The 25,292-nt window shown below is 35.8% G+C and overlaps 1 protein-coding gene across 7 annotated transcripts in view; it reads right to left on the minus strand.

The window, feature by feature from the left end:
- dbn1 (drebrin 1) overlaps window positions 1-25,292 on the minus strand; it is a 95,158-nt gene that overhangs the window by 7,853 nt on the left and 62,013 nt on the right. Inside the window, exons 3-12 of one of the 7 annotated variants that reach the window (XM_048166581.1) lie at window positions 24,660-24,772; window positions 23,072-23,146; window positions 15,891-16,037; window positions 14,128-14,205; window positions 12,833-12,984; window positions 12,682-12,745; window positions 12,317-12,370; window positions 10,925-11,039; window positions 8,660-8,764; window positions 3,059-3,166 (exon numbers count right to left, since the gene is read on the minus strand). In XM_048166581.1, the coding sequence (XP_048022538.1) occupies window positions 3,059-3,166; window positions 8,660-8,764; window positions 10,925-11,039; window positions 12,317-12,370; window positions 12,682-12,745; window positions 12,833-12,984; window positions 14,128-14,205; window positions 15,891-16,037; window positions 23,072-23,146; window positions 24,660-24,772 (1,011 nt within the window). Of the gene's footprint in view, window positions 1-3,058; window positions 3,167-8,659; window positions 8,765-10,924; window positions 11,040-12,316; window positions 12,371-12,681; window positions 12,746-12,832; window positions 12,985-14,127; window positions 14,206-15,890; window positions 16,038-23,056; window positions 23,147-24,659; window positions 24,773-25,292 lie in introns of all 7 variants that reach the window. The other 6 variants (XM_048166582.1, XM_048166579.1, XM_048166585.1 and 3 more) reach the window with 6 other exon arrangements.

Below are 25,292 nucleotides of genomic sequence, written 5' to 3' on the forward strand. Positions count from 1 at the left end.
AATATATAGAGAGCAATAACAATAAAAACAATTAATACAAATAATAATAATAGTTATTATGGTTAAACTTTATTTTACAGTGCCGTAGTTACATTGTAATTACTCAAATAAGTACTGAGTACTATTAATTAACTACATGTACTTACTATAGAGTTATAGATAGGGTTAGGGTTAGGTTTAGGGTTAGTTACTTGTAATTATGCATAATTTACTGTTATTACTATAGTAAGTACATGTAGTAACGTGTAACTACGGCACTGTAAAATACCGTTATTATTATTATAGCGTTATTATTATTATAGCTGTTACCGTTATTATTATTATAGCTGTATAATATACTTTTTTCATTATTATTTTGCCTTTTTTGACACTTTTATTGAGAGATAACTGTTAATGATGAGGTAAGAGAGGGGAATAAGGTTAGGAAATGTCCTAAGTCAATTTCAAACTTATGTTGCCCACATAAGCATGAGGTGTTCAACCTCCGTAAAGTTGGCACCCCATAAAACGAAATAATCCCCAAAACTATGCCATTCCTTTGTGCTATGTTTGTGTTGATTTGTTCTACAAAAACAATTATTTGTTATATTTGTTTGTTGTGTGATGTCACTCTCCACCCCATTTAGTTTAAATCGTACAAAACCGGTATTGTTCATTTGTGCCGATTTGTGCCGTTTAAATGAACATTGTAATTATTCACCCTCCTTATAAATAACAAATACAATTTAGGAGCTGTGACGTCACTCTCCACCTCATGCCGCTCCAAATCTGTGCCATTCGTTTGTGCCGTTAAAACAAACACTGTATCTATTTCCCCTCCTTAGAAATAACAAATATAATTCGGGGCAGAACGTCACTCACGCATGCCATCTGAATTGCTCCAAAATGGTGCAGATTGGTTTGTGCTCAATTTGTGCCATTAAAACAAACCCTGTAAGTGATGACTTCTTCTTAAATATAACGTAGAAAAACACTCTCCACCCCATGTTATCTAAATCGTTCCAAAACAGTGCCATTCATTTGTGCTCAATTTGTGCTGTTCAAAGAAACCCTGGGAGTAACTAAAATAAATTATTTTTTTTAAATATTTAATGAAAAAACGTAATCAAGCTCCAAATCGAACACTCTCTTTATTTGTTGACGTTAATCATTAGTTTTAAAATTCTCATTGTATGTATTAAATTGTTTTAGCATGCAGAAATATATTGCGACTTAATATTATAGCTATATGATTGTCTGTTTTCCTCTTCATCGCTACAGCAGTTATTTAATTTGTTACAAAAAATGGTAACCTAAAATGTAACATTTAGGCCATCAAGGAGTCAAAAATCAACCTAAAAACATTCATTTATAGGCTACTAACAAAACTAACTTTATCTGTTAAATCAGGTTCTTTAATGTAACGATTGCAAGTCACTTTGTACAGTGTATCATTGTTTATATTCAAAGAAAATAGTAGCCTTAGCCTAACTTTACCACAGGAACAATGATTAAAGTGTACTGCGTTATGCATATTGCAGATGATGATTGTTTTGCATAACTTGATGTGTTATTGTGTAATGTCATACACAAGCTCATGTGAGTTTTTAAGGGGGGGAGTTTAAACATCTAGCTGTTAATATTTAGAAAACTTACCATCCAATTATATTTTTTTTAGTGTTTATTGAATATCTGTCCCAGTACAGTATAAGTACAGCTAGACATGTTACAGTAGTAGGCTACAGTTCACATTATTCACATGGCTTTGACAATATCTGGCACAAAAACCACAAAATTCATGTAAAAAAAATAAAAAAATAATAACAGCATAAACCAGCACAGCACGAGAACAAATGACCGAAACAGGAATTTGGACGCGATGGATGAAGGCCAGCTTGCTTAATATCACTGTGCTTGATTTGTGCTCAGTTTTTGCAACGAACAAAGTTATGGAGTTTCATAACTGTTTCTGTTTTTTGTTTTCATTAAATATTTAAGAAAAATTGATTTTAATTACAGCCAGGGTTTCTTTAAACAGCACAAATCAAGCATAAATGAACCGTTTTGGAACGATTTAGAAGACATGAGGTGGAGAGTGTGGTTTTTCGTTAAGAAGGGTAGTTACCAAGAGGCAACCTCCCCCAGTTTCTCTTGAAGCCAATACAGAAGTGCCTTAAACTGCAATTCATCGACTGGCCGCAAGGGACAGGCTCCAAAAGAGAGCAGAATCTCATTGAGTCCCATGTTAAAATGCCCAACTTTACAGCAGAAAAAAAAAAACAAGTTTACAGCCTGGTACAAATTGTGGTTTTGGTCTATACAGCTAATTTTGCCCTTCATAACAACTGTGAGGGGGGTGATTTTTTTTGTAACTCATCCATTTAAATTATATTAAGCCTTACATTTCTGCATAATTAAGGGTGTGGTCACTTGAGTGACAGGTGGATTGCCTCTGCTGTCATGTCACCTCAGCCAATAATCCTTTTTTTTGGATTATTTCATACAATTATCAAATAATATGTCTTGCATTTTGGAACATTTTAGACAACATGGGGTGGAGAGTGACGCAACTGTTCCTAAAAAGTTTTATCGTTATATTTAAGAAGGGGTCATAGTTACACAAACCGGCACAAAAGAACAATACCGGTTTTGTGCGGTTTTGACGAAATGGGGTGGAGAGTGATGTCACAGCTCCCGAATTATATTTGTTATATCTATGGAAGGAAAATGGTTACAGTGTTTGTTTCAAGGGCATAAACCAGCACAAACGTATGGCACAGGTTTGGAGCTATTTGAACGACATGGGGTGGAGAGTGACATCACAAAACAAAAAAATAATGTTCAATATCTCAAACATCAAACTGGAAAAAACATTTGATTTTGCAGCACAAATCAGCACAAATGTAGTACAAACGAATGGCATAGTTTTAGGGATTATTTCGTTTTATAGGGTGCCAACTTCATGGAGGTAATGGGTCATTATGTTCTGGCTCTCTGATGCAATATAATATTAATACATTGATCAAGATAAGACACTAAATGAATATCAAAAAGAGTTCCCTTGTTCTTAAGGCCTTACCAAACTCCTTTCGAAAGAAGTCATCTTTGTCCTCCTGAATGGCGATTTTAGGAATGGGAGTGCATCCAGTGGTCATGCTGCGCTCGAGGATTCCTTCATCAGAGTCATCTGAGACATCAAAGAGAAGGTAAACGTTTGATGTGGGCTCAAACTAATCTCAAGCAACACATGCCAGCCAAAATATCAATCACAACACAGATCACAAAATTTACAAATAGTCTGAAAGAATTGCTAACAATGCCAAACGATAGCAAGCAGTGTTTTGTCTGTCAAAAAGTGCATTGTCCCCAGTGTTCTGATCAGTGATTGCGACATGCCAATGTGACCATAAAGACACAACACAGTGTGCAGCATAGATAATGAGTTCACAAATTTACAAATGCATGTAGTTTTCTAAACATGCACTCAAGAAAGTGTAAAATGTTTTATTAAAAAAATGTACACTCAAAACAGCACTGAAGCATGTATAATCATGTGCATCTACCATGTGTCAGGGCTTTATGAAATAATACGCATACATAAATACTAAAGGTTGACCTCTCGATCTCATGACAATCTAAAGCAAGGTTAAAAATATTCAATGAATTGAGTTTAAAGTGACAGGTGGTCAATATAAGACAAGATTTTAAAATGTAATCATGCAGACAAGATCTAGAATCTATTTGTCTAGCAATTTTTAGAAAATATCTAAATGATGACACACCAACCCATTGTAAAGAACAATTACAGATGAGTTCTCTTTAATATCTCAATTCTTTCTTCTGCTCAGGATTGCACAGATTTCAAAACATCTGCAATCAAAAGTCAAGTAAGATCAAATTATCTGAGCTCATTCGTACTGTATTCCAACAATTGTCTCATTTATAAATTTATATTTTATAAATTTGAGAAAAAGTTACTTATGAAAAAACATTATGAAAAATCAAGCCTCCTGAGCTCTGAAAGAGCAACCTCTGAACTATGAACCCAGCTAACAAAAGTATGTTCTAAAAACATTTTTCTCGGATATGCAAATGTTAAGGGAACATTCAATTTTTTCATTTTGCAAACATTATGGGAATGCTTCTTTTGAGTGTTCTTTGAACAATCTGAAACAAGTAGTAACATTTAAAAAATGTTAGATGAACATCAAAATAAATAGTTTCTGAAAAAAAAAAAAATCTTCCATGAAAAATATATAAACAATTGTATTGTGTTAATGTTTTGAGAACATAATTAAAGACCAAATAACTTTGAATGAACATTCTATTAAAGTTACTTGAAGAATGGTAGTTCATAACAGAGAAAATTACGTTAGCCACAGTTCTGAGAACATTCCCTGTTAGCTGGGAAATGTTTAGTACCAAAGTCACCAATTTGAAATGCAACAAAAACACCAAGACCTCACACGACATATGACAAACACAACTCATGAAACCACAATGACCATCATACAAACTGGTTGCACAGGCCAAGTGACACAATTCAAATTCACTCATTTCTGAAAGTGAAATCAACAGTATCACTCTATATAAACTCTAGATGTTGGGTCTTAGTACAGACCCAGTGTTTAGTCCTCATAGGCGCCATTTGTCCCCGTGTTGCTGTATAATTTTATAGTTGAACACACCACAAGGTCGGCTCCACAAAGGTCACGCACGATACCACAGTCACACAAGGTCCACGGAACGCAAGCCCAAGGGCTCGGAGACCACAATCACATGCGGTGCAACGTGGCGTACACTCACAGGTCAACAGGACGAAAGGAAGCACAGGCAGGGCCACCGGTTATCCGTCAGAAAGAGCATGGGAGGAGAGGAAGGGGGACATGAGGGGAGTAACATTGGTGAGATTCAACCAGATCTCCCTAACCAAAAGAATCAGTTTGTCTCAGTCCTCCAAACGTCCATGGCATAGCTTCAAAATAACACACACTAAACGTTTACAAAGTCAACGGACAACAAGTATAGAACACATATACTGACTATGGACCCAGAGAAGATGGCAATATGGATCAAATAGTCGTCTTGAGAAAGAAATGGATTGTGACACTGAGAAGGCTGTAGTTTAGTTAGCTAGTACAACAGATTACTTGAGATGGGACATACAGAAGGGGAGATGGTTACTTGAGATTGGACAAACAGCTTAACATGTACGAGTTGAGCACCTGACTGTTGTGCCTTGAAAAGTGGTTCTGTCATCATTGTATTTATTAAACGCAGTTTTCTTATCTACTTAATATGAAATGATATAATTTTGTTCTGTTCTGTGTGACTTCTGCTGCAGACTTGTTTAGAAGGATTACATGTTAAACAAGACTACACTTTAAGTTTAAGACTTAAAATAAATACAATTTTGTGTAAATGTTAAATCATTATTTTTGCAATAAATAAATTATTGTGATTACACTTGTGTGTCTGTTATGTTTTTCTTCATATTTTAAAGAAATTATTGGTATCGGTTGGTATTGTTATCGGCTCAAAATATCTTTTCAGTGTTATATTGCTAATAAAGTTGTCTTTTTCTTAAACATTTCTGTCCATTACGCTTTATATATTCTTTTTATTTTCTCTGTAAAATGGTTATGTTTAGGTTTGGTGGTTGGGTTAAGGGATCTATAAAATGGTAAAAGGGCAATAATACAAATATCTTTACGGAGTGTCTATTTACACTAAGTGCAAATAGTGTCCTTTGTTGGCAAACGCTATTTACACTAGCTCCGCCCACCAATGTCTTGTTGGGCCACTCAAGTTTTAAAAAAGACGCGTGGAACGCAAAGTCTTCAGTGGCACAGCAGTAGCAAGTAAGGCTCGCAGACCTGGCTTTTAACGCAATCGACACAGGTTAAAATCCACCTTTTGCCGAGCTTGTATTTATTTTCAATGAAAATGAAAATAATGTTCTAAAAGTGGAAATAAACTGCAAACAAGTGTTTAATAATATTAAAAGTGTTTATTGTGTAGGGTTAGGGGAAGGTGAGGGTTTTTATTCTCCCAATTAAATGTGCTAAAGAGGATGTTTTGTTTTATACATTTTTGCAATATTACTTGAAACTGTATTTACTAACTGATAAAAGACTATTTATTAGGTGCACTGAAAGGAATAATCTGTGCACGAGGTAGGGCCTTAAAAACATCAGCCAATCGTTTGTGTGATCATCGCATAAACGATTGGCCCTCTGGCTTGTCAATCACTGCCATTACGTTCCTTGTGAGAGACGTGCGCGCTCCAGTAACTTTCCACACTCCACAGGCGCCGCATGCAATGTTTTTGTCAGGAGTAACAACTGCAGATTATGAGTTACCTGCGGTGAGTCCGACATAATGAATCCACTAACACGACACAGCGAATGCCGGTGGTAAACAAACAATACTTGTTACATTATTGTTTACAATAGTGTTCCAATACTCATGCACGAGTTTTGGGAGGCGTTCCCTCGAAATGAGCTGTGAAGGAGGGGGGTTGTTCTTACGCATGCTCATTTCAAAAACTCAGTATCAGTCTTTGGTTTCTCAGTCGTCGAAAACATCCTCTTTAGCACCTTTAATAATTTTTATAAATATAATCATTTACACTCTATGATATTATTGCATCCTGTTAATGTACAAAAATTCTGAGGTGCAAATAGTATCTGCCAATAAAGTATAGATAGCATCTAATTACTAATTTACTCTTACTGCAAAGAACTGATACTTTTACATGGTGTAAATAGAATCTTTCGCTATTTCCACTTAGTTTAAATAGCATCTACAGCTATTTGCACTTAGTGTAAATAGCATCTATCATTAAGAAAATACGCTATTTTCACTTAGTGTAAACAGATGCTATTTACACTGCAAATAGTGATAGATTCTATCATTAAGAAAATATGCTATTTTCACTTTGTGTAAATAGCATCTAACTGTTATTTACACTTATTGCAAATAGCCACTGCCATACCTTTATGACACAAAATATTGTTTTTTAGCAGTAAATACGTAATAATGTTTATGTTTAAATGTTGTCACTATTGTATGTTTCAGCATCTATCCAATGGTACAAAAACGTACGTTTTGTAGCTGTAAGTTTTATGTATTAATACCTACAAAATACATATTAACAATGAGACCAGGCTGCCCACTTTTCTTACAATCGATTGCAAGCTTGTACACAGTTCAGCCTCCATCCAATCATCAACCTATGGATAAAATCAAGTCCCCATCCTACATTTTTTGTCTGATAATCTGTTAAAATAGTGACTTTATTCAACAATATCGAGTGATGGGCGATTTCAAAACACTGCTTCATGAAGCTTCAAAGCTCTATGAATCTTTTGTTTCGATTCAGTGGTTTGGAGCACATATCAAACTGCCAAAGTCACATGAACTATTGAAGTTTCAAAACACTTATGAAGTAACAAAGCCTTGTTTACTGAAATCATGATTTTGGCACTGAACCACTGATTAGAAAAAAATGATTCGTAAAGCTTCGAAGCTTCATGAAGCATCGTTTTAAAAATTGGCCATCACTAGATATTGTGGAATAAAGTCGCTATTTTGCTATTTTTGGTGCACAAAAAGTATTCTCGTCACTTTATAATATTAAGGTTAAACCACTGTAGTCACATGGACTGTTTTAAATATGTTTTTAGTAGCTTTCTGTGTATTGAAACAGGGAGTGTTATTGCTGGCTATGCAGGCCTCACTGAGCCATCGGATTTTATCAAAAATATCTTAATTTGTGTTCCGAAGATGAACAAAGGTCTTACGGGTGTGGAACGACACGAGGGTGAGTAATAATTGACATTATTTTCATTTTTTGGGTGAACTAACCCTTTAAAGGATTAGTCCACTTCCAAATAAAATTTTCCTGATAATTTACTCACCCCCATGTCATCCAAGATGTCCATGTCCTTCTTTTATTCAGTCAAAAATAAATTAGGGTTTTTGATGAAAACATTCCAGGATTATTCTCCTTATAGTGGACTACAATGGACTGTCAAAATTACAGTTTCAGTGCAGCTTCAAAGGGCTTTAAATGATACCAGACGAGGTATAAGGGTCTAATTTAGTGAAACGATCTGTCATTTTCTAAAAAAAATACAAACGTATATGCTTTGCAAGTGCTTCCGCCTTCCGTATTCAGGAAATTTTCATTCAGAAGTGAACTAATCCTTTAAATGTGATGCTATTATGTGTGGCTTCAAAAGACTAGGAATACAGCAAATTAATAGAGTCATATAGACTCTTTTTATGGTAATCCCATGGTACTTTTTGTCCTTTTTTGGAGCAACATACCCACTTTCATTATATGGAAAAGAGCTGCTTGGACATTCTGCAAAATATCTCCATTCGTGTTCCACAGTAGAAATTAAGTCATAAGGGTTTGGAACATCATGAGGGTGAGTAAAAAGTCAAAGACATTTAATTTTAGGGCAAACTATCCCTTTTATACTAGCACGTACTGCACTGGAAGACCTGATGCATCCCGGTGCAGTGCAGCTACAGTGAATGCTCACAGTGTTGCTGAGGAAGCCAAAAGAAAAACGGTAATTCAGTGAGAGGGCTGGCTACAGGCTAGGCTGGTGAGTTGGTGATCCTACGCTGATACAGTGGCCCTCAGCAAGATCTGTCCAGTACCTACCAGGTGGGCCTGGCTGCCGCCGCGTATGGGGCGGAGTGCGAGAAGGGGGTGGGCTGCAATCGGATGGACTGTGCTGCTGCCTCAAGAATGGACTGTCCAAGCGGCCTGGTAAACGGGAGACGGGACCATCGTGTGGGACGCATGGACACCCACACACACACATAGAGTGACGTACACAGATGTGACAGACAAAGACCAAACCGGATAGACAGGAAGAAATAAATCCAGTGATAGAGAGGGGAAGAAATTTGTGTAAAAGAGAAAGACCAGAGAGATAGAGAAGCACGAGTTCAAAACAGAAGTGATGACGGATGTGCAGCAGTTGGGTGAAGGTTAAATAAGATCCAGGATCGTCAGAAGGAGAGATGGAATGGATCGATGGTTAAAAAAGGACATGTCAACAATGAAAAGGAAGGTGTGAGCAGAAGAAAAACAAAAGGAAATTACCAAGAAATAGAGAGAAAAAGTTAGGTAGAAGGGAAGAGGCAAGAAAACAGCTGTTAGTGTGATGGTCTCACACCCTTCAACAACAGATGGCAGTGAAGAGTTTGACATTCTCTCCAACACTGAAAAGTCTATGATCTTAAATAATCAATGAAATGACACAATCACCCAGAAATAATATTGCATTGTTCAACAGGATCATACAGTCTGTTGGAAAATGGTACTAATAAAACATTTTTGACAGTACAGCAATCTTTGCTTTAACATCCCTGTTGAAAAAAAAAAAAAAACACTGCTTAAACTTGCCTAAAGTGGGTTGCTGGTTTAAGAAGGTTTATCTCAAATAGCATTCCATAGACCAATTCTGACTCGTTTTCAGTTACTCATTTTTTTCAGCAGGGATTGAAATCACTGATTTACTCAAGCTCCAGAAGAAGGCACATTTGAAGCTATTGTGATAAATTTGAAAATAAGTTGTAATATGAAACAAAGCAGCTATTTGGACCAAAAAAGTATCTTCTCAACTAGCCACACAAAAAACAAAAAACAAAACAAAACCATCAATCAGCAAACTTTATGACTTAGCAAAGCACAATCAACCAATTCATTCCAAATGAGTTTGCAAGTTAGCATGTTGCTAACTTATAGTATGCAATACTCTATTAGGCATAAAAATACATAGAACACAGAAATGTTAAAAAAATAAACTTAGAATAAAATTAGATTAGACTATTTGTATTGATCAAAATGACCAGCATGAGGAGGTTTAAACTAGTTTTAGCACATATACAGTATGTTGCCACTTCCTTTGATATTTTGTTCTATAATTCAAAGACACTGTCACTAACCAGTGTTGGGGAAAGTTACTTTTACAAGTAATGTGCTACACTTTTGCATTACTCCCTAAAAAATTAACTAATTGCGTTAGTTACTTTTTATGCAAAGTAATGTGTTACGTTACTTTTGCATTACTGTGTTACTTTTTCTCATCTGGGCTGTCATCTGTTTGTCACCAAAATTATTCTATTTTTGGCAAATGTAAAGGCCCTTTTACACCATAAGTGAAATGAACAAGCCTCAGACTGAAGGAAATGCAAATGCACGCCTGTACAATAGAGGACACAGCTTAGACAAGAAAGTTCAGCACTCTTCAACAATAAAAACAAAAAATTAAACACAAATGTGATGTTTAACTAAAGTAATTTTTGCTAATTTGTATGATTGAATTGGATCATTGAAGGTCAGCAGCAAAGACATTGGTTAATAACGTGAGATTAAATACATAAAGTATATTTGAGTTTTTACATATTTAATTAGTGCATATTCTGAGTTTGCAAAGTAACTTGCATTACTTATTTGAAAAAGTAACTCAGATATTTTCTTGTAAATTTAAAAGTAATGCTTTACTGTACTAGTTACTTGGAAAAAGTAATCTGATTACTTAACTTGCATTACTTGTAATGCGATATTCCAACACTGATTGTGAGATTTATAACTGTGGCTTACAATAACTTTGGGGCCACCATATATGAGGGTTAGATCCTATTCTTTTTTACCTCTGTTTGCTATATAAATATATCAATATCTATCTACATAATTTACCTATATAAATAATCTGTCTATGACCCTCACAAATCTGTTGTGGTGATTCAGAGCAGAGTTTTCAGACAGATGGTCTCTCCTGAGCTGTGTTGTTCAATTCACATTATATGACAGATTGAGAGACAAGTCAAGAGCAAGTAGCAGGACAAACAGAGGCTTAGTGGCATCAACCGCCTTCCTTATCCTTCTCCGCTTCTCCACCCTTTACTATGATCTTACCGGTCCTGTGTGTGGTGACTGGTGAGATGTCCACACTGTTGGCTATGGCTCGCTCTCTCTGCTTGAAGAATTCCCGTGGGTTATCGGGCCTCTGGGCAATGATGGCTGCTGCCTCCTGTAAACATATTTAATATTTAATACATAATGCTACCAGTCAAATGTTTGGAATATATATATATATATATATATATATATTTTTTTTTTGTTATGTAATTTACACCTGTGATCAAAGCTGAATTTTCAGCATCATTACTCCAGTCTTCAGTGTCACATGATCTTTCAGAAATCATTCTAATATGCTGATTTTCTGCTCAAGAAACTTTTTTTTTTTTTTTTTTTTTTTTTTTTTTAATTTTTATTAATGTTGAAAACAGTTTTAAACAATAATTTGGGGTAAGTTTAAAAGAAAATAATAATTGATTATTGTGCAAGGATAAAAATTATATTAATTATTCAGCAAGGATGCATTAAATTGATCAGAAGTGACAGTAAAGACATTATAAAGTTATTTTATTCATCAAAGAATTATGCAAAAAAATGTATCGCTGTATCCACAAAAATATTAGGCAGCAAAACAGTTTTCAACATTGATAATAAGTAGCATTATTAATAATTGAGCACCGTATCAGCATTTTAGAATGAAGGATCATGTGACACTGAAGACTGGAGTAATGATGCTGAAAATTCAGCTTTGCCATCACAGGATCAAATCTATTCAAAATGAAAACAGTTTTTAAAGTGTGAAAAAAAATTCACAATATAACTGTCTTTACTGTATTTTGATCAAATAAATTCAGACTTGGTGAACATAAGAGATTTCCTTCAAAAACATTAATAATCTTCATTTTTCCAAACTTTTGACCAGTAGTGTATTAATGTTATAGCTACACTATAAAAAAAGAACTGTTGGTTTAGCTTGAAAAAGTAAGTTACCTGGTTGCCTTAAAATTTTGAGTTCATTGAAATAAAAAAAAATGAGGTAATACAATGAATGCGATTGGTTTAATCAACAGAAACTCAAAATGTTATGTTATCTGAACCACATTAATTATCTAAGTTGATTTGACAAAAGAAAAATGTTATAACAAATCATGAAAATAGTTTTTTACAGTGTGCATGCTGTGCAGGTAAGAATGTTTTGCATTAGGATTTTTTGTCCCCTTCTCATCATGAAGATCCTATCGACTGCACACGCACAGAAACACACTGTCTTTAAATAGCCAGAGGAATCCCACTGACCCACATGTAATTCCCAGCAGAATATCTGTCATCATAACACAAATCTGCTCCACATTTGAGCTTGTTGGGTCAGAGTCTGTTCTCCTTTTAAAAACACTTATCTGAGAAATGAAGCGATGCTAGTGTGGCCCTAACAGCTCCGTTTCAACCCACCTCAACCTCTGATTCCTTTTTCTCCAGGGTAGGATCGTCATAGCTGGGCTCTGTCTGTAAAGACAATCGATGCACGTTTATTTCCAGCAGGGGGCAGCAAAAGTTTTTGTTAATAACAGTTAAATGTGGGTTACTCCACATACCTCTGTTTGTAACTTATTTACTTTACAAATGACTAGTGCAATAAATCTGAACTGATTTTGTGTAAATACTTCTGAAGCCTGTGTACTGCCCATGGAAGAAACATGGGTCATAGGTCAAAGTAACTGGAACGCATAGATTATCATGCATTCTTCGCATTTTTCAAGCCAGAAAACATCTTGTAAGACACAAAACCTGGTTTACTGAATGCAAAGCACACGCACTCTTACAATCAAGGGTTGATTCCTTGACCTCTCTTTGGCCTCTTCCTCCTCCAGCATCTTCTTCCTGTGACCGCGCATGTAAACACAGATAGCATCATAATAATGTATGACAGAGGGTCATCGGTATTGGCCACTGTGGCATCATTCCTACCTGTGTTCCTCGATCTGCCGCTCCCTCTCGCGGTACCGCTTCTCTCGTTCCTCTTGCTCTTTTCTCTCCAGCTCCATCCTCTCTTCTTCAAAGCGCTGCCGTTCCTCCGCAGCCTTCCTTCTCTCTTCCTCCTTTCTCAACTCCTCTTCCCGCTTTAATCAGGAAACATGTCAGTAAAATATCAGTCAAATGTATTTATATAGGATTAGAACAATAACATTTATACTTCATTTACTATTTTTCTTGATGTCATTTCTATTTTCATGTATAATTTTCATGTTTAAATACTGTAGAACACAAAACCACAGTGAATTGATGTATGTAAAGGATACAGGCCTCCATTTTTTCCATTGCAATTAAACCAGAAGAATTTTAGCATTTTTCCGAACCAGAAAATTTGAAAACAACATTTTAAACATTTATGTAAAAAATGTCAGACTCCTTTGTCTTAAACAGCTAGGATTTTATATATCATAAATGGACACAATTAAATAATTTGATACTGAAAAATAATATTAATATTATTAATAATAATAATAATTACTTTTAAGAATAAAGTATATTTAAATATGTATTATGTATTTTAAAATATGTATTAGTAATAGTAATAATAATAATTTAAAATTGTACAATTATAGTATGGTTGGAAAATTATGATCAACAAAAATGGAAAACAAGTACACTATTTTTTATATACAAATATAAAACATTATCAGGGCAAAACTAAGTGGCTGTTGTCAGCTTCAGCCAATAATAATTAATATATATATATATATATATATATATATATATATATATATATATTTTTTTTTTTTTTTTTTTTTTTTTTTTTTTTTTCCTCAATATTACCGCTATTTCACTATGTTTAGATGATCAAGTTTTACAATAAAATGTTTTTTTATGATACATTTTCATAATTTAGGATTTAAATCTCTGCACACACACACACACACACACACACACACACACACACACACACACACACACACACACACAAAATAAATAAATAACAAAAAATTAAGGCACAGTAAAAAATGTCCAAGGCCCTCATAAAAATAAACGTTTTAATAAAAATCAGCCCTTGGTTCATAAAAGTGACCATAGTTGAAGACACACCTAGTTATTCTAAGCAAAAAATCTGATAGAATCACTTCCTCGTTAATGTTAAAACAAAGAGAGCGGTCAGCTGAACCGTCACATTGTGCTTGCACTGGTTACAGTGGTTCACACTGCTATCCTCAGAGTCTCACATCAAGCATCTTAGCAGCAGAAACCTAAAGGAATCAAATTTCTACCTTGGCTTGTTCCCAGAACTCCTCTCGATTGATTTTCTTCATCTCGATCTCTGCATTTGTTTTCTGGTAGGTGGTGCCCTGCGGTCAGGAGGAAAGGGGAAGTGTGAGTACTGGCCGTTTTAATTGGACAGCCAGCTAAGGACAAAGATGTTGATCCAAGAAAGGCACTAGGAGGACAGTTTATTTTTTCTTCAAATATAAAGTCAGCGAGAGAGCACACACATATGTTGGGTTTTCATGTTTTATAGGGACATTCCACAAACTATATATTCTATCCCCTAACCCTAAGCCTAAACACAGCCCTCACTGAAAACTTTTTGCAGTTTTTACATTTTCTAAATCATTTAGTATGATTTATAAGCTGTTTTCCTCATGAGGACCATAAGAATGTCCTAACAAGATTAAAAAAAAAATCTGGTACTATTCTTGTGGAGACATTTCACTGTTTGAAAGATGTAAAAACTGGCTTTGTGATTAGATTATACCAACATCACTTGGTTCTTGAATTTGATTGGTGAAAGAATAAGGTATGATACAGATACACTAATACCAAATTTTAGGGGATACAATAAAGTACAAATTTGGAATTATTAAGATTTTTTTTTTTTTATGTTTTTGAAAGAAGTCTCCTGCAAGGCTGCATTTATTTGATCAAAAATACAGTAAAAATATTGTGAAATATTATTACAATTTAAAATAACTTTTTTTTTGTTTTTAATATATTTTAAAATGTAATTTCAAAGCTGAATATTCAGCATCATTACTCCAGTCTTCAGTGTCACATGATTCTTTAGAAATCATTCTAATATGGTGCTCAATTACCACCATGTCAATGGTAAAAACAGTTTATGCTGCTTAATATTTTTGTGTAAGCCATGATATTTTTTTTCAGGATTCCTTGATGAATAGAAAGTTCAATGAACAGCATTTATTTGAAATAGAAATCTTTTATAACATTATAAATATCTTTAATGTTACTTTTGATCAATTTAATGAGTCCCTGCTGAGTAAATGTATTAACTTTTTTTAAATTTTACTTAGCCAAAACTTTTGAATGGTAGTGTATCAAAGTTTCTATAAAAATATTAAACAGCACGACTGTTCTCAACATTGCTAATAATAAGAAATGTTTCTTCAGCAGCAAATCAGCATAAAAGAATGATATCTGAAGGATCAAGTGACACTGAAGACTGGAGTAATGATGCTGAAAATTCAGCTTGGCATCACAGGAGTAAATTACATTTTAAAATATATTTAAATCAGTTCTTTTAAACTGTAATAATATTTCACAATATTACTGTTTTTACTGTATTTTAGATCAAATACAAGCAGCCTTGGTGACCAGAAGAGACAGCTTTCAAAAACATTAAAAAAATCGTAATTATTTCAAACTTTCAACAGGTAGTGTATACTTGGCAGAGACGTCATTCAGATAAGTGAGAAAAAGCAGGAAGGATCTAGGTTATTTTAAAGTGTGTGAATCAACTCTCTGTTTCGCATGCACATAAGCAATCATTGTTTCAGTTCCTCTGTATCAACAATGTGGCTCTAAGAGCACTTTCCTCTAAAAACAGCAACAAGGCTGTACCCTTGTGTCAGGCATCACACTATTAGAGAGCCATTCACAGACAACATGATTTGACCCCTTTCCAGTGTGCACACAAACAAGCCCCCCCCCCCCCCCCCCACACACACACACACACACACACACACTCGGCCCCGCTCTCATCCCTTAAGCAGCCCTTCTGTCACCAATCACGCACAACGTTCTCTGCGTTCTCCTCGTCTCTCATTCGCAGGCGGTTTAGCACTGGGCTGGCCACTGGAGCCGTCCCATTGGTCAGCCTCTGTCCGATGGCTGAGGGGTCGATGTCGTCTATGGTGCTAGCGTTCACAATGACGTCAACACCCTGGAGAGAGAAAAAGAGCATCAGTAGTACTGCTGCACACACGCACGCACACACGTCACCTGGCAACCAACATCAACCGCGCATTTAAATGACGAGCACTCTTTTAAGTCGCTGTGGCACACAGCCCAATTGTCACAAGAGAGTCAGACAAAAGAAGAAAGTCACAAAAGTATCAAGCTGCACCAAAAGACAGCTTTGACAAACTCTACTTGACAGCTTTCCTAAAGACATTTTATGAAATATGTTCATGTGAGATTTTCTATTCAAATACACAAATATAAAACATATTAAGATACAATTTTTCTAGCTAATGCCTTGCCATAATTTCAATTGGTGCAAGTGCAACAAAATGTATACCACTGTTCAAAAGTTTAGGGTTGGTAAGATTTGTAATGCTTTTGAAAGAAGTCTAACCAAGGCTGTATTTATTTGATCAGCATTTTAGTGAAATATTATTACAATTTAAAATAATGTTTGTTTGTTTTTTTATTCGAAAAAAATAAAAAATGTAATTTATTTCATCAGCCATGACTATTAGCAATTGATGCTTCAGAAATCATTTTTATATGCTGATTTTCTGCTCAAGAAACATTTATTATTATTATAATCAGTGTTGAAAACAGTTGTGCTGTTCCTAATACTGTACTATTTTTCAGGATTCTTAAATAGAAAGTAATTATACAGAAATGTATTTACTGTCACTTTTAATCTTACTGACCCCAAACTTTTGAGAGTGGTGTACATTATTATTGTATCATCAATCACATTATTAATGAAAGAATTAGTCCAAAGTGAGTAACTACAGTGAATAACATATGAAAGGGTAACTATGAATGAGTATGAATCATTCATTCACATGCTATTAGGCTTTTCCTGCAAGATAAAACAAGTCTTCAATGTGCTTGTAAGCATTTGTGCGAGCATCACAGAATATTGAGCTTTTCCTCTAACTAAGCTTTTGTACGAATATCAAACAACCGACTATATCTGGTTCATGTGTATTTCTCTGACATAGCTACATGAATGCTGCCATCAGTGTTTTCAGCTCAAAAAGAGCAGCCGGTGAGTTGACTGGCACTTTAGATCAATTCATTCCTGATAGCACCGTCTCTCTTTCAACCGAAAAGCACAATCTCTGCGGCGGCCTTGGTCCTCTCGCTGTTTTATCGTGGAGTTTCTCTACCTTAATACCTCTATTCTCTCTCTCTCTCCCGCTCTCCCTTTATCGCCCACGTACCCACGTTGAAGAGATTGAGAGGTTTGAAAAGTAGAGCGGCCCCCCATTCAGATGCCTCACACCGACAGACACCTCCAACACAATAGCCCTGAAGAGGAGCGAGTTAGTCATCTAGAAACATCTTCTGCTGCACATTACCAGTTGTTAGGTACATACACACAGAAGCACATACACATCCAACAAACCCACCAAGACTCTGTGGCCCACCCACATAACTTGTGTGATTTACTCTTATCTACTGGAGCACAGTACTGAATTACTGCAGAGCTAAAGAGGCATGCTGTTAAACAAAGCCATAAGAAAGCATTAACAACAATAGAGGGGATGGTGGTATTGAAAGCACTAAAAAACATGTTAGTAAAAAATTCATGAGTCAATGTTTGAAATGAACACTTCTGATGAACTTCTGAAATGGGTGAATCTCACAAAAACATGTCCAGGTCTCATTTCGCTGAAAAATAAATAAATAAATAAATAAATAAATAAATAAATAAATAAAAATAAAAATAAAATAAAATAAAATAAAATAAAATAAAATAAAATAAAATAAAATAAAATAAAATAAAATAAAATAAAATAAAATAAAATAAAATAAAATAAAATAAAATAAAATAAAATAAAATTAAATTAAATTAAAATAAAATAAAATATATTTAAAAGATATTTAAAAATATATAAATATATTTAAAAGATATTTTAGTAGGCTACTGCAAATTAATTAATTCAATACATTTCTAATTAAAGTAATTTCAGTGAAAAAAATTATAAAATAAAATATTGTTTCTATGCATATACTGTAGATATAAATGAACAAAAGAAATATAAAAACAAAAATAATTAAATTTCATTTTTATTGTGTTTATTCAGTGAAAGCGGTGTGAAAATTATGATTATTATTATGTCTAGATTATTTTATTTATTATTTTTGTATTGTTTTCTGCAGTAATTAAGGTCATTCCACTGAAAAAAAATTAAATAAAAAAAAGTATGCTATGCTGTAAAAAAAATAAAACAAAGAAAAAAATATTCAATATAATTTTTCTTGTGCTTATTTAGTAAAAAACTATAACTATGTGAACAACATTTTACCAGAAATGCTAAGATTTGGTGTCGTGCGTTGCCGTGCTCCCACTTTATAATGAAGGATGACACGCATGATCAGTGTGTTATCTGTTTGGGAGCGGAGCCCGCTTGGTCAGCCCTCAAAAAGGGCTCTTTTCTTTCCTCTTTGTGAGAGTTTCGCAATAGAAGCTCCGCTCCTGTCTGGCTCTCTTCACAAGCGATCAGAGTCAAGCGTTTGCACCTCGCGGTTCGGGTCCCACGTCTGCTGAGGCGCCCCTGCGGCTTTGATAATAGGGATCACAAATTGAGTTGGCAGAGGTGGAACTTGAGACAGGTGTTCCCCTATCTCTTGTCATCTCTACCGATTTTGAAAGCAACCTCGCCGATCAGATCCCATGTCCCGTGTCGAGGCGGCGTGTGGATTATGCTTGCAGTTTGAGGTGAGAGCAGACAGGTGTCTCGCTTTCTCTCTCCGGCTATGGAGAACAACTTGTCTGGTTAGTTTACTGACTGTATTTGACACTGTGAGGCTGTTCCCTGCCAGTAAGCTGTTACAGGGTGCCAAACAGGGCAAATCACCTTTCATATCTTCAAGTTCAGTGGCCTGAGGGCAAGCCCTCTCAGGGGAAAAGTGTGTCACACCATGATAAAATGGGTGCTCATTCTTTCACAATGCCTTCAAAGAGCTGACTTGCTATTCCGCCAAGTTACGTGTTTCAGGAAGAAGCAGTCTTCTGCGGGATTCTGTCCAGAAGGTTGTTAAGGCTGTCTGCCGCCTCTAGAAAAAACATGCATCTCCTTTCAACTAGTTCCCTCTTTATTACATTCAGTTATGGTGGGACAGGGGGTTGCGTCCAGTTTTGGATTTAGTAATAGAAAGTATCCTGGGTTTTCTTTTGGGAATGAATGATACCAACATTGAGTTTTTCCCTTTGGGACACCTTTGGGAGAATGCTGTAAACCGAGGCACATTACCAGCCTCTATTACCTCTAATAATTATTAGGGTATTTCGGGGAAAAGAAATCTCCGGTGTGTATCAGAACACATAAGGTTGTTACAGCAGTTTGCCCCCTGGAAAATGCTGGGTACTGTCTTTTCAATCAGTCTCATAGTTGCAAAGTTCAACTGTTCCCTGCTAATAAGCTGTTCAGGGCACTGAACAAACCAATCACCAAGAGTTGGTGGCTTGGCATCAAGGTGTCATTCTCACCCATATAATTCACATTTTCATTTCACATTTATTTGTATAGAGCTTTTCACAATACAGTACATATTTTTTCAAAGCAGCTTTACAGAAAATGCATTTCGACATCACAACTTAGTGTAATCTGTTATCAGAGGTGATTGTGTCCAAATTATGTAATTTCAGAAATGTACATATACAAATCAGGCAGTTAGCTAACAATGTATTAATTTAAGCAATGTATTAATTTAAGGCCGAAACAATGAGCTCATTGAAGTAATGAATACATGTTAACAATGATTAGGATATATAGCAAAATTTGGAATGGCTATGCTAAGGCATTACAAACACTTGAGAAACTGTTTTAAAGGGGAGGGCAGTCTATATTCCAGGGCATGCAAATCTGGGAGCAGACATCTTGTCGAGGCAGGGGCTGAGGTCTGGGAATTGCCACTCCATCCACAGGTGGTGGAGTCCATATGGCCCAGGTACGGTCAAGAGAAAGTGGTCTTGTTTGCCTCAGAGAAGTCGACCCACTGTCCCCTTTAGTTCATCCTCAAACCTCCAGCTCCTTTGGGGCCGGACACCATAGTACAGATGTGCCCGAGGCTTCCCCTGTACACCTTTCCTCTGATAGCTGTGTTCCTGGGAGCTCTAGTAAAGGTTCACCAAGACCGAGTCCACCTATTATTAGTGGTTCCTTTTTTGGCCAGCCTGAGTCTGGTTCTGGAATCTAGTGTCTCTCCTGGATGGCACTACTTGGGAGATTCCCATCCAGAGAGATCTCCTGTCTCAAGTGCAGGGGTCGATCTATCACCCCTGGCCGGAGATCTGGAAACTTTGCTCATAGATTCTTATCTCTCAACTGAGGTTGTTGGAACAATTCTGAATTCCAGAGCTCCCTCCACAAGGAAATTGTATGCCCTAAAATGGCAGCTCTTTGAGTCATGGTGTGAACAACACTACTTGAACCCAGCCCACTGCCGGCTGGTAGAGTGCTGGAGTTCCTCCACGAGCGCCTCTCAGTAGGGTTAGCCCCTGCTGCCCTTAAGGTATATGCAGCCGCTATTTCCCCTAGACACATACCTTCTGTTAGAGTTTCTGTGGGGGGGGGGCATCCTTTGATGTCTCCATTTTCTGTGGTCCTGAAAGGTTTATTAGAAGCTCTATTTGAACCTTCTATTAGCAATGAATTTGTTTAGAAGAGCAGAAGATCTGCAGGACCTTTCAGAAAAGCCTCCTCCTGCTTAGACTTTGCACCTAAGACCAGATTACATTCAAAACATACTTGGTCAGTCCTCGAAGGGGGTTGACTGTATTCATTGTGAGCATTTCTCCATAAGGATTTCTGCTCCTTCCTGGCTTTCTTCTCGAGGGATGTGATTCAGGCTTCTGGTTTGGGTTCTGTGCCTGCTGAGGCAGCACGACAGCTTAGATCATGGGGTTCACAGGTGAAGTTGGAGGAGGAGCTTGAGATGGGTGCCCCCCTCCCTTCTCTTGCCATATCCACTGACTCTGAGGATCCCTTTTTGAAAAGCTTGAAAGGTTTGAAAGCTTGCTCTGCAAATTCTTCTGATCCAAACTAGGAACCAATGCTGTCCACATCTGACTCAGAGGAATTAGACATGGTCACGTCTGACGCGGTTACAGCCTTTTGCTACCTCTCATCCGATCATACTTCAGCCTTCTTCTTCCACAGCATGAATGGATGGAGCATGAAAGGCTTCACTTATTCACACTCTTAGGATTTATGTCCACCACTTAGGCCAGTGGTGTAAATACACTCAACTGCTGGCCTGCTTGGAGGTCACAGCAAGGAGTCGGTGTTCACCTAGAAATGCCTTTCACATTGAATAACAGATGTAATTTCGTTGGCATATAAGGCGTGTGGAATGGCTTCGCCTCTAGGTGTCAGAGCTCACCTGATGCGGGGTATAGCATCTTTCAAGGCATTATCCAAAATCCCTGAAAGGGGGTGCCTCTACTTATCGTGCCACCCTTGGTGATTTGGGAGGTGAATGTGTCTGACGGGCCATTCGCCCAATCTTCGCTTACAAATGAATCCTCCCTTCACTTAGTTTGAGGGTTCACCTCTATTGCTGAGGTGCTACGCTATGTCACCTGACATCACATAAGCCAATTAAGATGGGATTTAAAAGGCATTTTTTCACACATGCTTCAGATACCAGTCATGCAGAAGCATTAACATAGTGTCAACTTCATTACACTGCATCTCATTCCCTTCTCAGGTAACCAGGTTATATGTAACCTGAGACAATTTATAATTTAATTAAATTAAATTTATTTTAAGGACAATTTGCCTTATTTCCCAACAATTCTCATTGTAGTGAATTAAAAGTGCAGTGTGTAAATTTTAGCGGCATCTAGTGGTGAGGTTGCGAATTGCAACCAACGGCTCAGTACTGTGCTCAATACTCTCTTTCAAAGCACTTCAGAGAAGCTACGGTGGCGACACAAAGACAAAGATGTCAGTGCCTGAGACAGCAGACAGCCAGTCAAGCAATGAGGTTTCTTTTTACTTCTAACAAACCAGATGACTACTACTTCTTCTTTGTATGTATTCAATGTAGTGACAATGCAAGCTGCTTCTAAAAACATCAACGAACATAGTGACGAAACACGCTCTGTAGAGCAGTTTGTCCATTTAGGGTTATTTTTAGAAATATGCCGCCGCAAAATGCTGCCGAGGACCTGCGGTGTATGTAGATATAGATGAATTATTCTAAGGTAAATACATAATGGTTCATTATGTAAGGTCTTTATACAGCACTCAAAACATAGTTATGTATATTATATTGCATTTCTGTCAATAGATACTCCTAAATTTTACACACTGCACCTTTAAGATGTTTTATTTTTTAATCTTCATTATTCTCAATGACGATTCCCATTTGATTCTCATTACTATTACAAAGTAATAAAGATAATATTGTCTGGACACATTTTTTTAAAATAAAAATGTGCATAAGTATAGGCAAGGTACGTCAAATTAACTTCAGTGAAATGTAAATATCTAAAACTTAAATAATAAAATTTAAATACTTTTTTTTTTTTTTTTTGCATTATGGTAATGAGAACTAGATTTTGTTTTGTATTATGGAAATGGGATTTGGAGGGAAAACATGCTTAATTGTCACCAAAATAATGTCAATGTTTAATATGTTATATTTGTAAAAAAAAAAAAAAAAAAAAAAAAAAAAAAGGTACAAAATCTTTTTTTTTTCCTTCATGCAAAATATAATTTCTTATTTCTTTCATTTGATTTTGTGGTGAACTAGACCTGCTTTGTGAGTTTCACCCCAACACTAACAAGGAAAATCGTTATGGATGAATCACATTTCCTTCTTTACAGACAGTTTTAACAGGAAAGTCACAAAAGATGACTGCGAAACATAACAGCTAACACTCCTCACATGCTCAGAGGAGAGATGTCAAAATGAGTGACAGTGGGTTCATATATCACTGAAATGGGTCATTACCTAATTTAAAAGGGAAGTAAAAGATGTTTGTTTTACCTTTGGGAGACCCACCTGGAAAAACTCGGCTATGGTGGCTACATGGCTGGCACAGGCACACTTCCTGGCATCGGGCACATCTTCACCAACCTGAACAAACGTTGTCATGTATGTGTTTATTCAGAGAATACAACTGCTGTGTGAATCAAAAAAGAAAAAGTCTAGCACACTTCAGAGTACTGCCAATATATAATTGTCTCAGATTGCTCCCCTAGGTAGTTACAACCTCCCACTGCATTCAGAAAACCAAAAGAAAATCACACTCTTGAACCTTAAATTGAGTTGAATATTGTGTTCCACTGCAACCATGACGTGCATTTCCACATTTAAAGAGATAATGTCGCTTTAATAATTCAACTAACAACAGGGACATTTCTCTGATCAGCACCCATTCAAAATAAAGAAGCTCACACAATTTAAAATAATTGATGTGACATAAAGGGCTAAGTACTAAGAATACGAAGTACAAAATATGCTTGTAATTAAACGAAAATAAAATAATGAAAGGATTTAAGAGTGTCTTTCATTTGAGTTGTGTGCAATAGCCAGTACTTTGCTTTATATACAGCATTTGTATGCACCTCAACATATTGGTGCAAACTTCAAATTGAATGATTGACACTACTGGTCAAATGTTTGGAATAATTAAGATTTTTTTTAAATGTTTTTGAAAGAAGTCTCTTATGCCCGCCAAGGCTGCATTTATTTAAACAAAAATACATTAAAAACAGTAATATTGTGAATTTTTTTTTTTTCAGGATACTTGATTAAACATTTATTTGAAATAGAAATCTTTTGTAACATTATAATTGTCTTTACTGTCAATATTGATCAATTGAATGCATCCTTCCTGAATAAAAGTACTAATTTCTTTCTTTCTCTTTCTTTCTTTCTTTCTTTCTTTCTTTCTTTCTTTCTTTCTTTCTTTCTTTCTTTCTTTCTTTCTTTCTTTCTGTTTTTTACTCTTATTCACCCCAAACTTTTGAAAGGTAGTGCATCACATTTTCCACAACAAAATTAAGCAGCACAACTGTTTTCAACATTGATAATAATAAGAAATGTTTCTTCAGCAGCAAATCAGCATATCAGAATGATTTCTGAAGGATCATGTAACTGGAGTAATGATGTTGAAAATTCAGCTTTACCATCACAGGAATAAGTTAGTTTAAAATATATTAAATAGAAAACAAGATTATATAGTGATCCCTCCAACTCATGTTTAAAAAAACAAAACACCTTCAAGTCACTAATAGTTATACTGGCCTATATCAACCTGACCACACAGTAACAAAACATGTCTTCTAATCTAATTATTCTTGGATCTTTAGCTAAGTACTGTAGTAATTTCATAACTACTAATTCAGAAATGTGGGGGCTAAATATATGGATTCGACTTGGGGTCTCGCTCCCACCACCATCACAAAATTGTTTCCTTCTTTTGTAAGATAGAAGAATTCATGTATGATTAAATGGTGGCACTGATGTCGATTGACTGTGGTTATGTTGACTGCTCTGTCTTTGTCGACCTCTAGAGCTAAAGTGTTCTTGCTAACGGCTTGAAAAATTTCAGTGTCACTGAATGCAGGTTGTTGCGTCATCTCACCCAGTTGATGAGGACGTAGCGCGGCAGGGCTGCGGTGGGGTCCTTCAGGCTGCAGAAACCGTACATGATCCGGGTGTTATCGAAGGTTACTGCGATCTCTGCCAGACCACCATCTGTCAAACACAACAATCACAGAGTTTAGAATTTTTTTTTTTTTTTTTGCATGAGGTAGTAGTGTAGTAATTGCAATGATAATAATAATTGCATTGTTTTTTTGTCTTGTTTTTCAGTAAACATATCAAAATATGGCCCATACTGGCCTGGACACACAGTAAAAGAACATGCTTTCTAATCTAATCTAAATGTTGGATCTTTAGTGAAGTAGTCATTTCATAACTACTATTTAGGAAATAGGATTGTGGGGCTTGTGTGGGGTCTGGCCGCCACCACCATCAGAAAATTATTTCCTGCTTTTGTAAGATAGTCCTTAGACCCATAGTTTTTCTATAGCAGTTAGTAGTGTACAGTACTAAACTGTACTTAACTGTACTTTTTCTTTTTCTTTTTTAAGATAAACTTCACTAAAAATTCAATTGGGATATATATTTATTCATTAAAAAATACTTTAAGATATTATCTAAGCATGTAATAGACTTAATATCTTGGAGTTTTCCTTATCAAATAAATTTATTT

The sequence above is a fragment of the Megalobrama amblycephala genome, linkage group LG18, assembly GCF_018812025.1.
Source record: "Megalobrama amblycephala isolate DHTTF-2021 linkage group LG18, ASM1881202v1, whole genome shotgun sequence".
In the NCBI taxonomy this organism is placed as follows: domain Eukaryota; kingdom Metazoa; phylum Chordata; class Actinopteri; order Cypriniformes; family Xenocyprididae; genus Megalobrama; species Megalobrama amblycephala.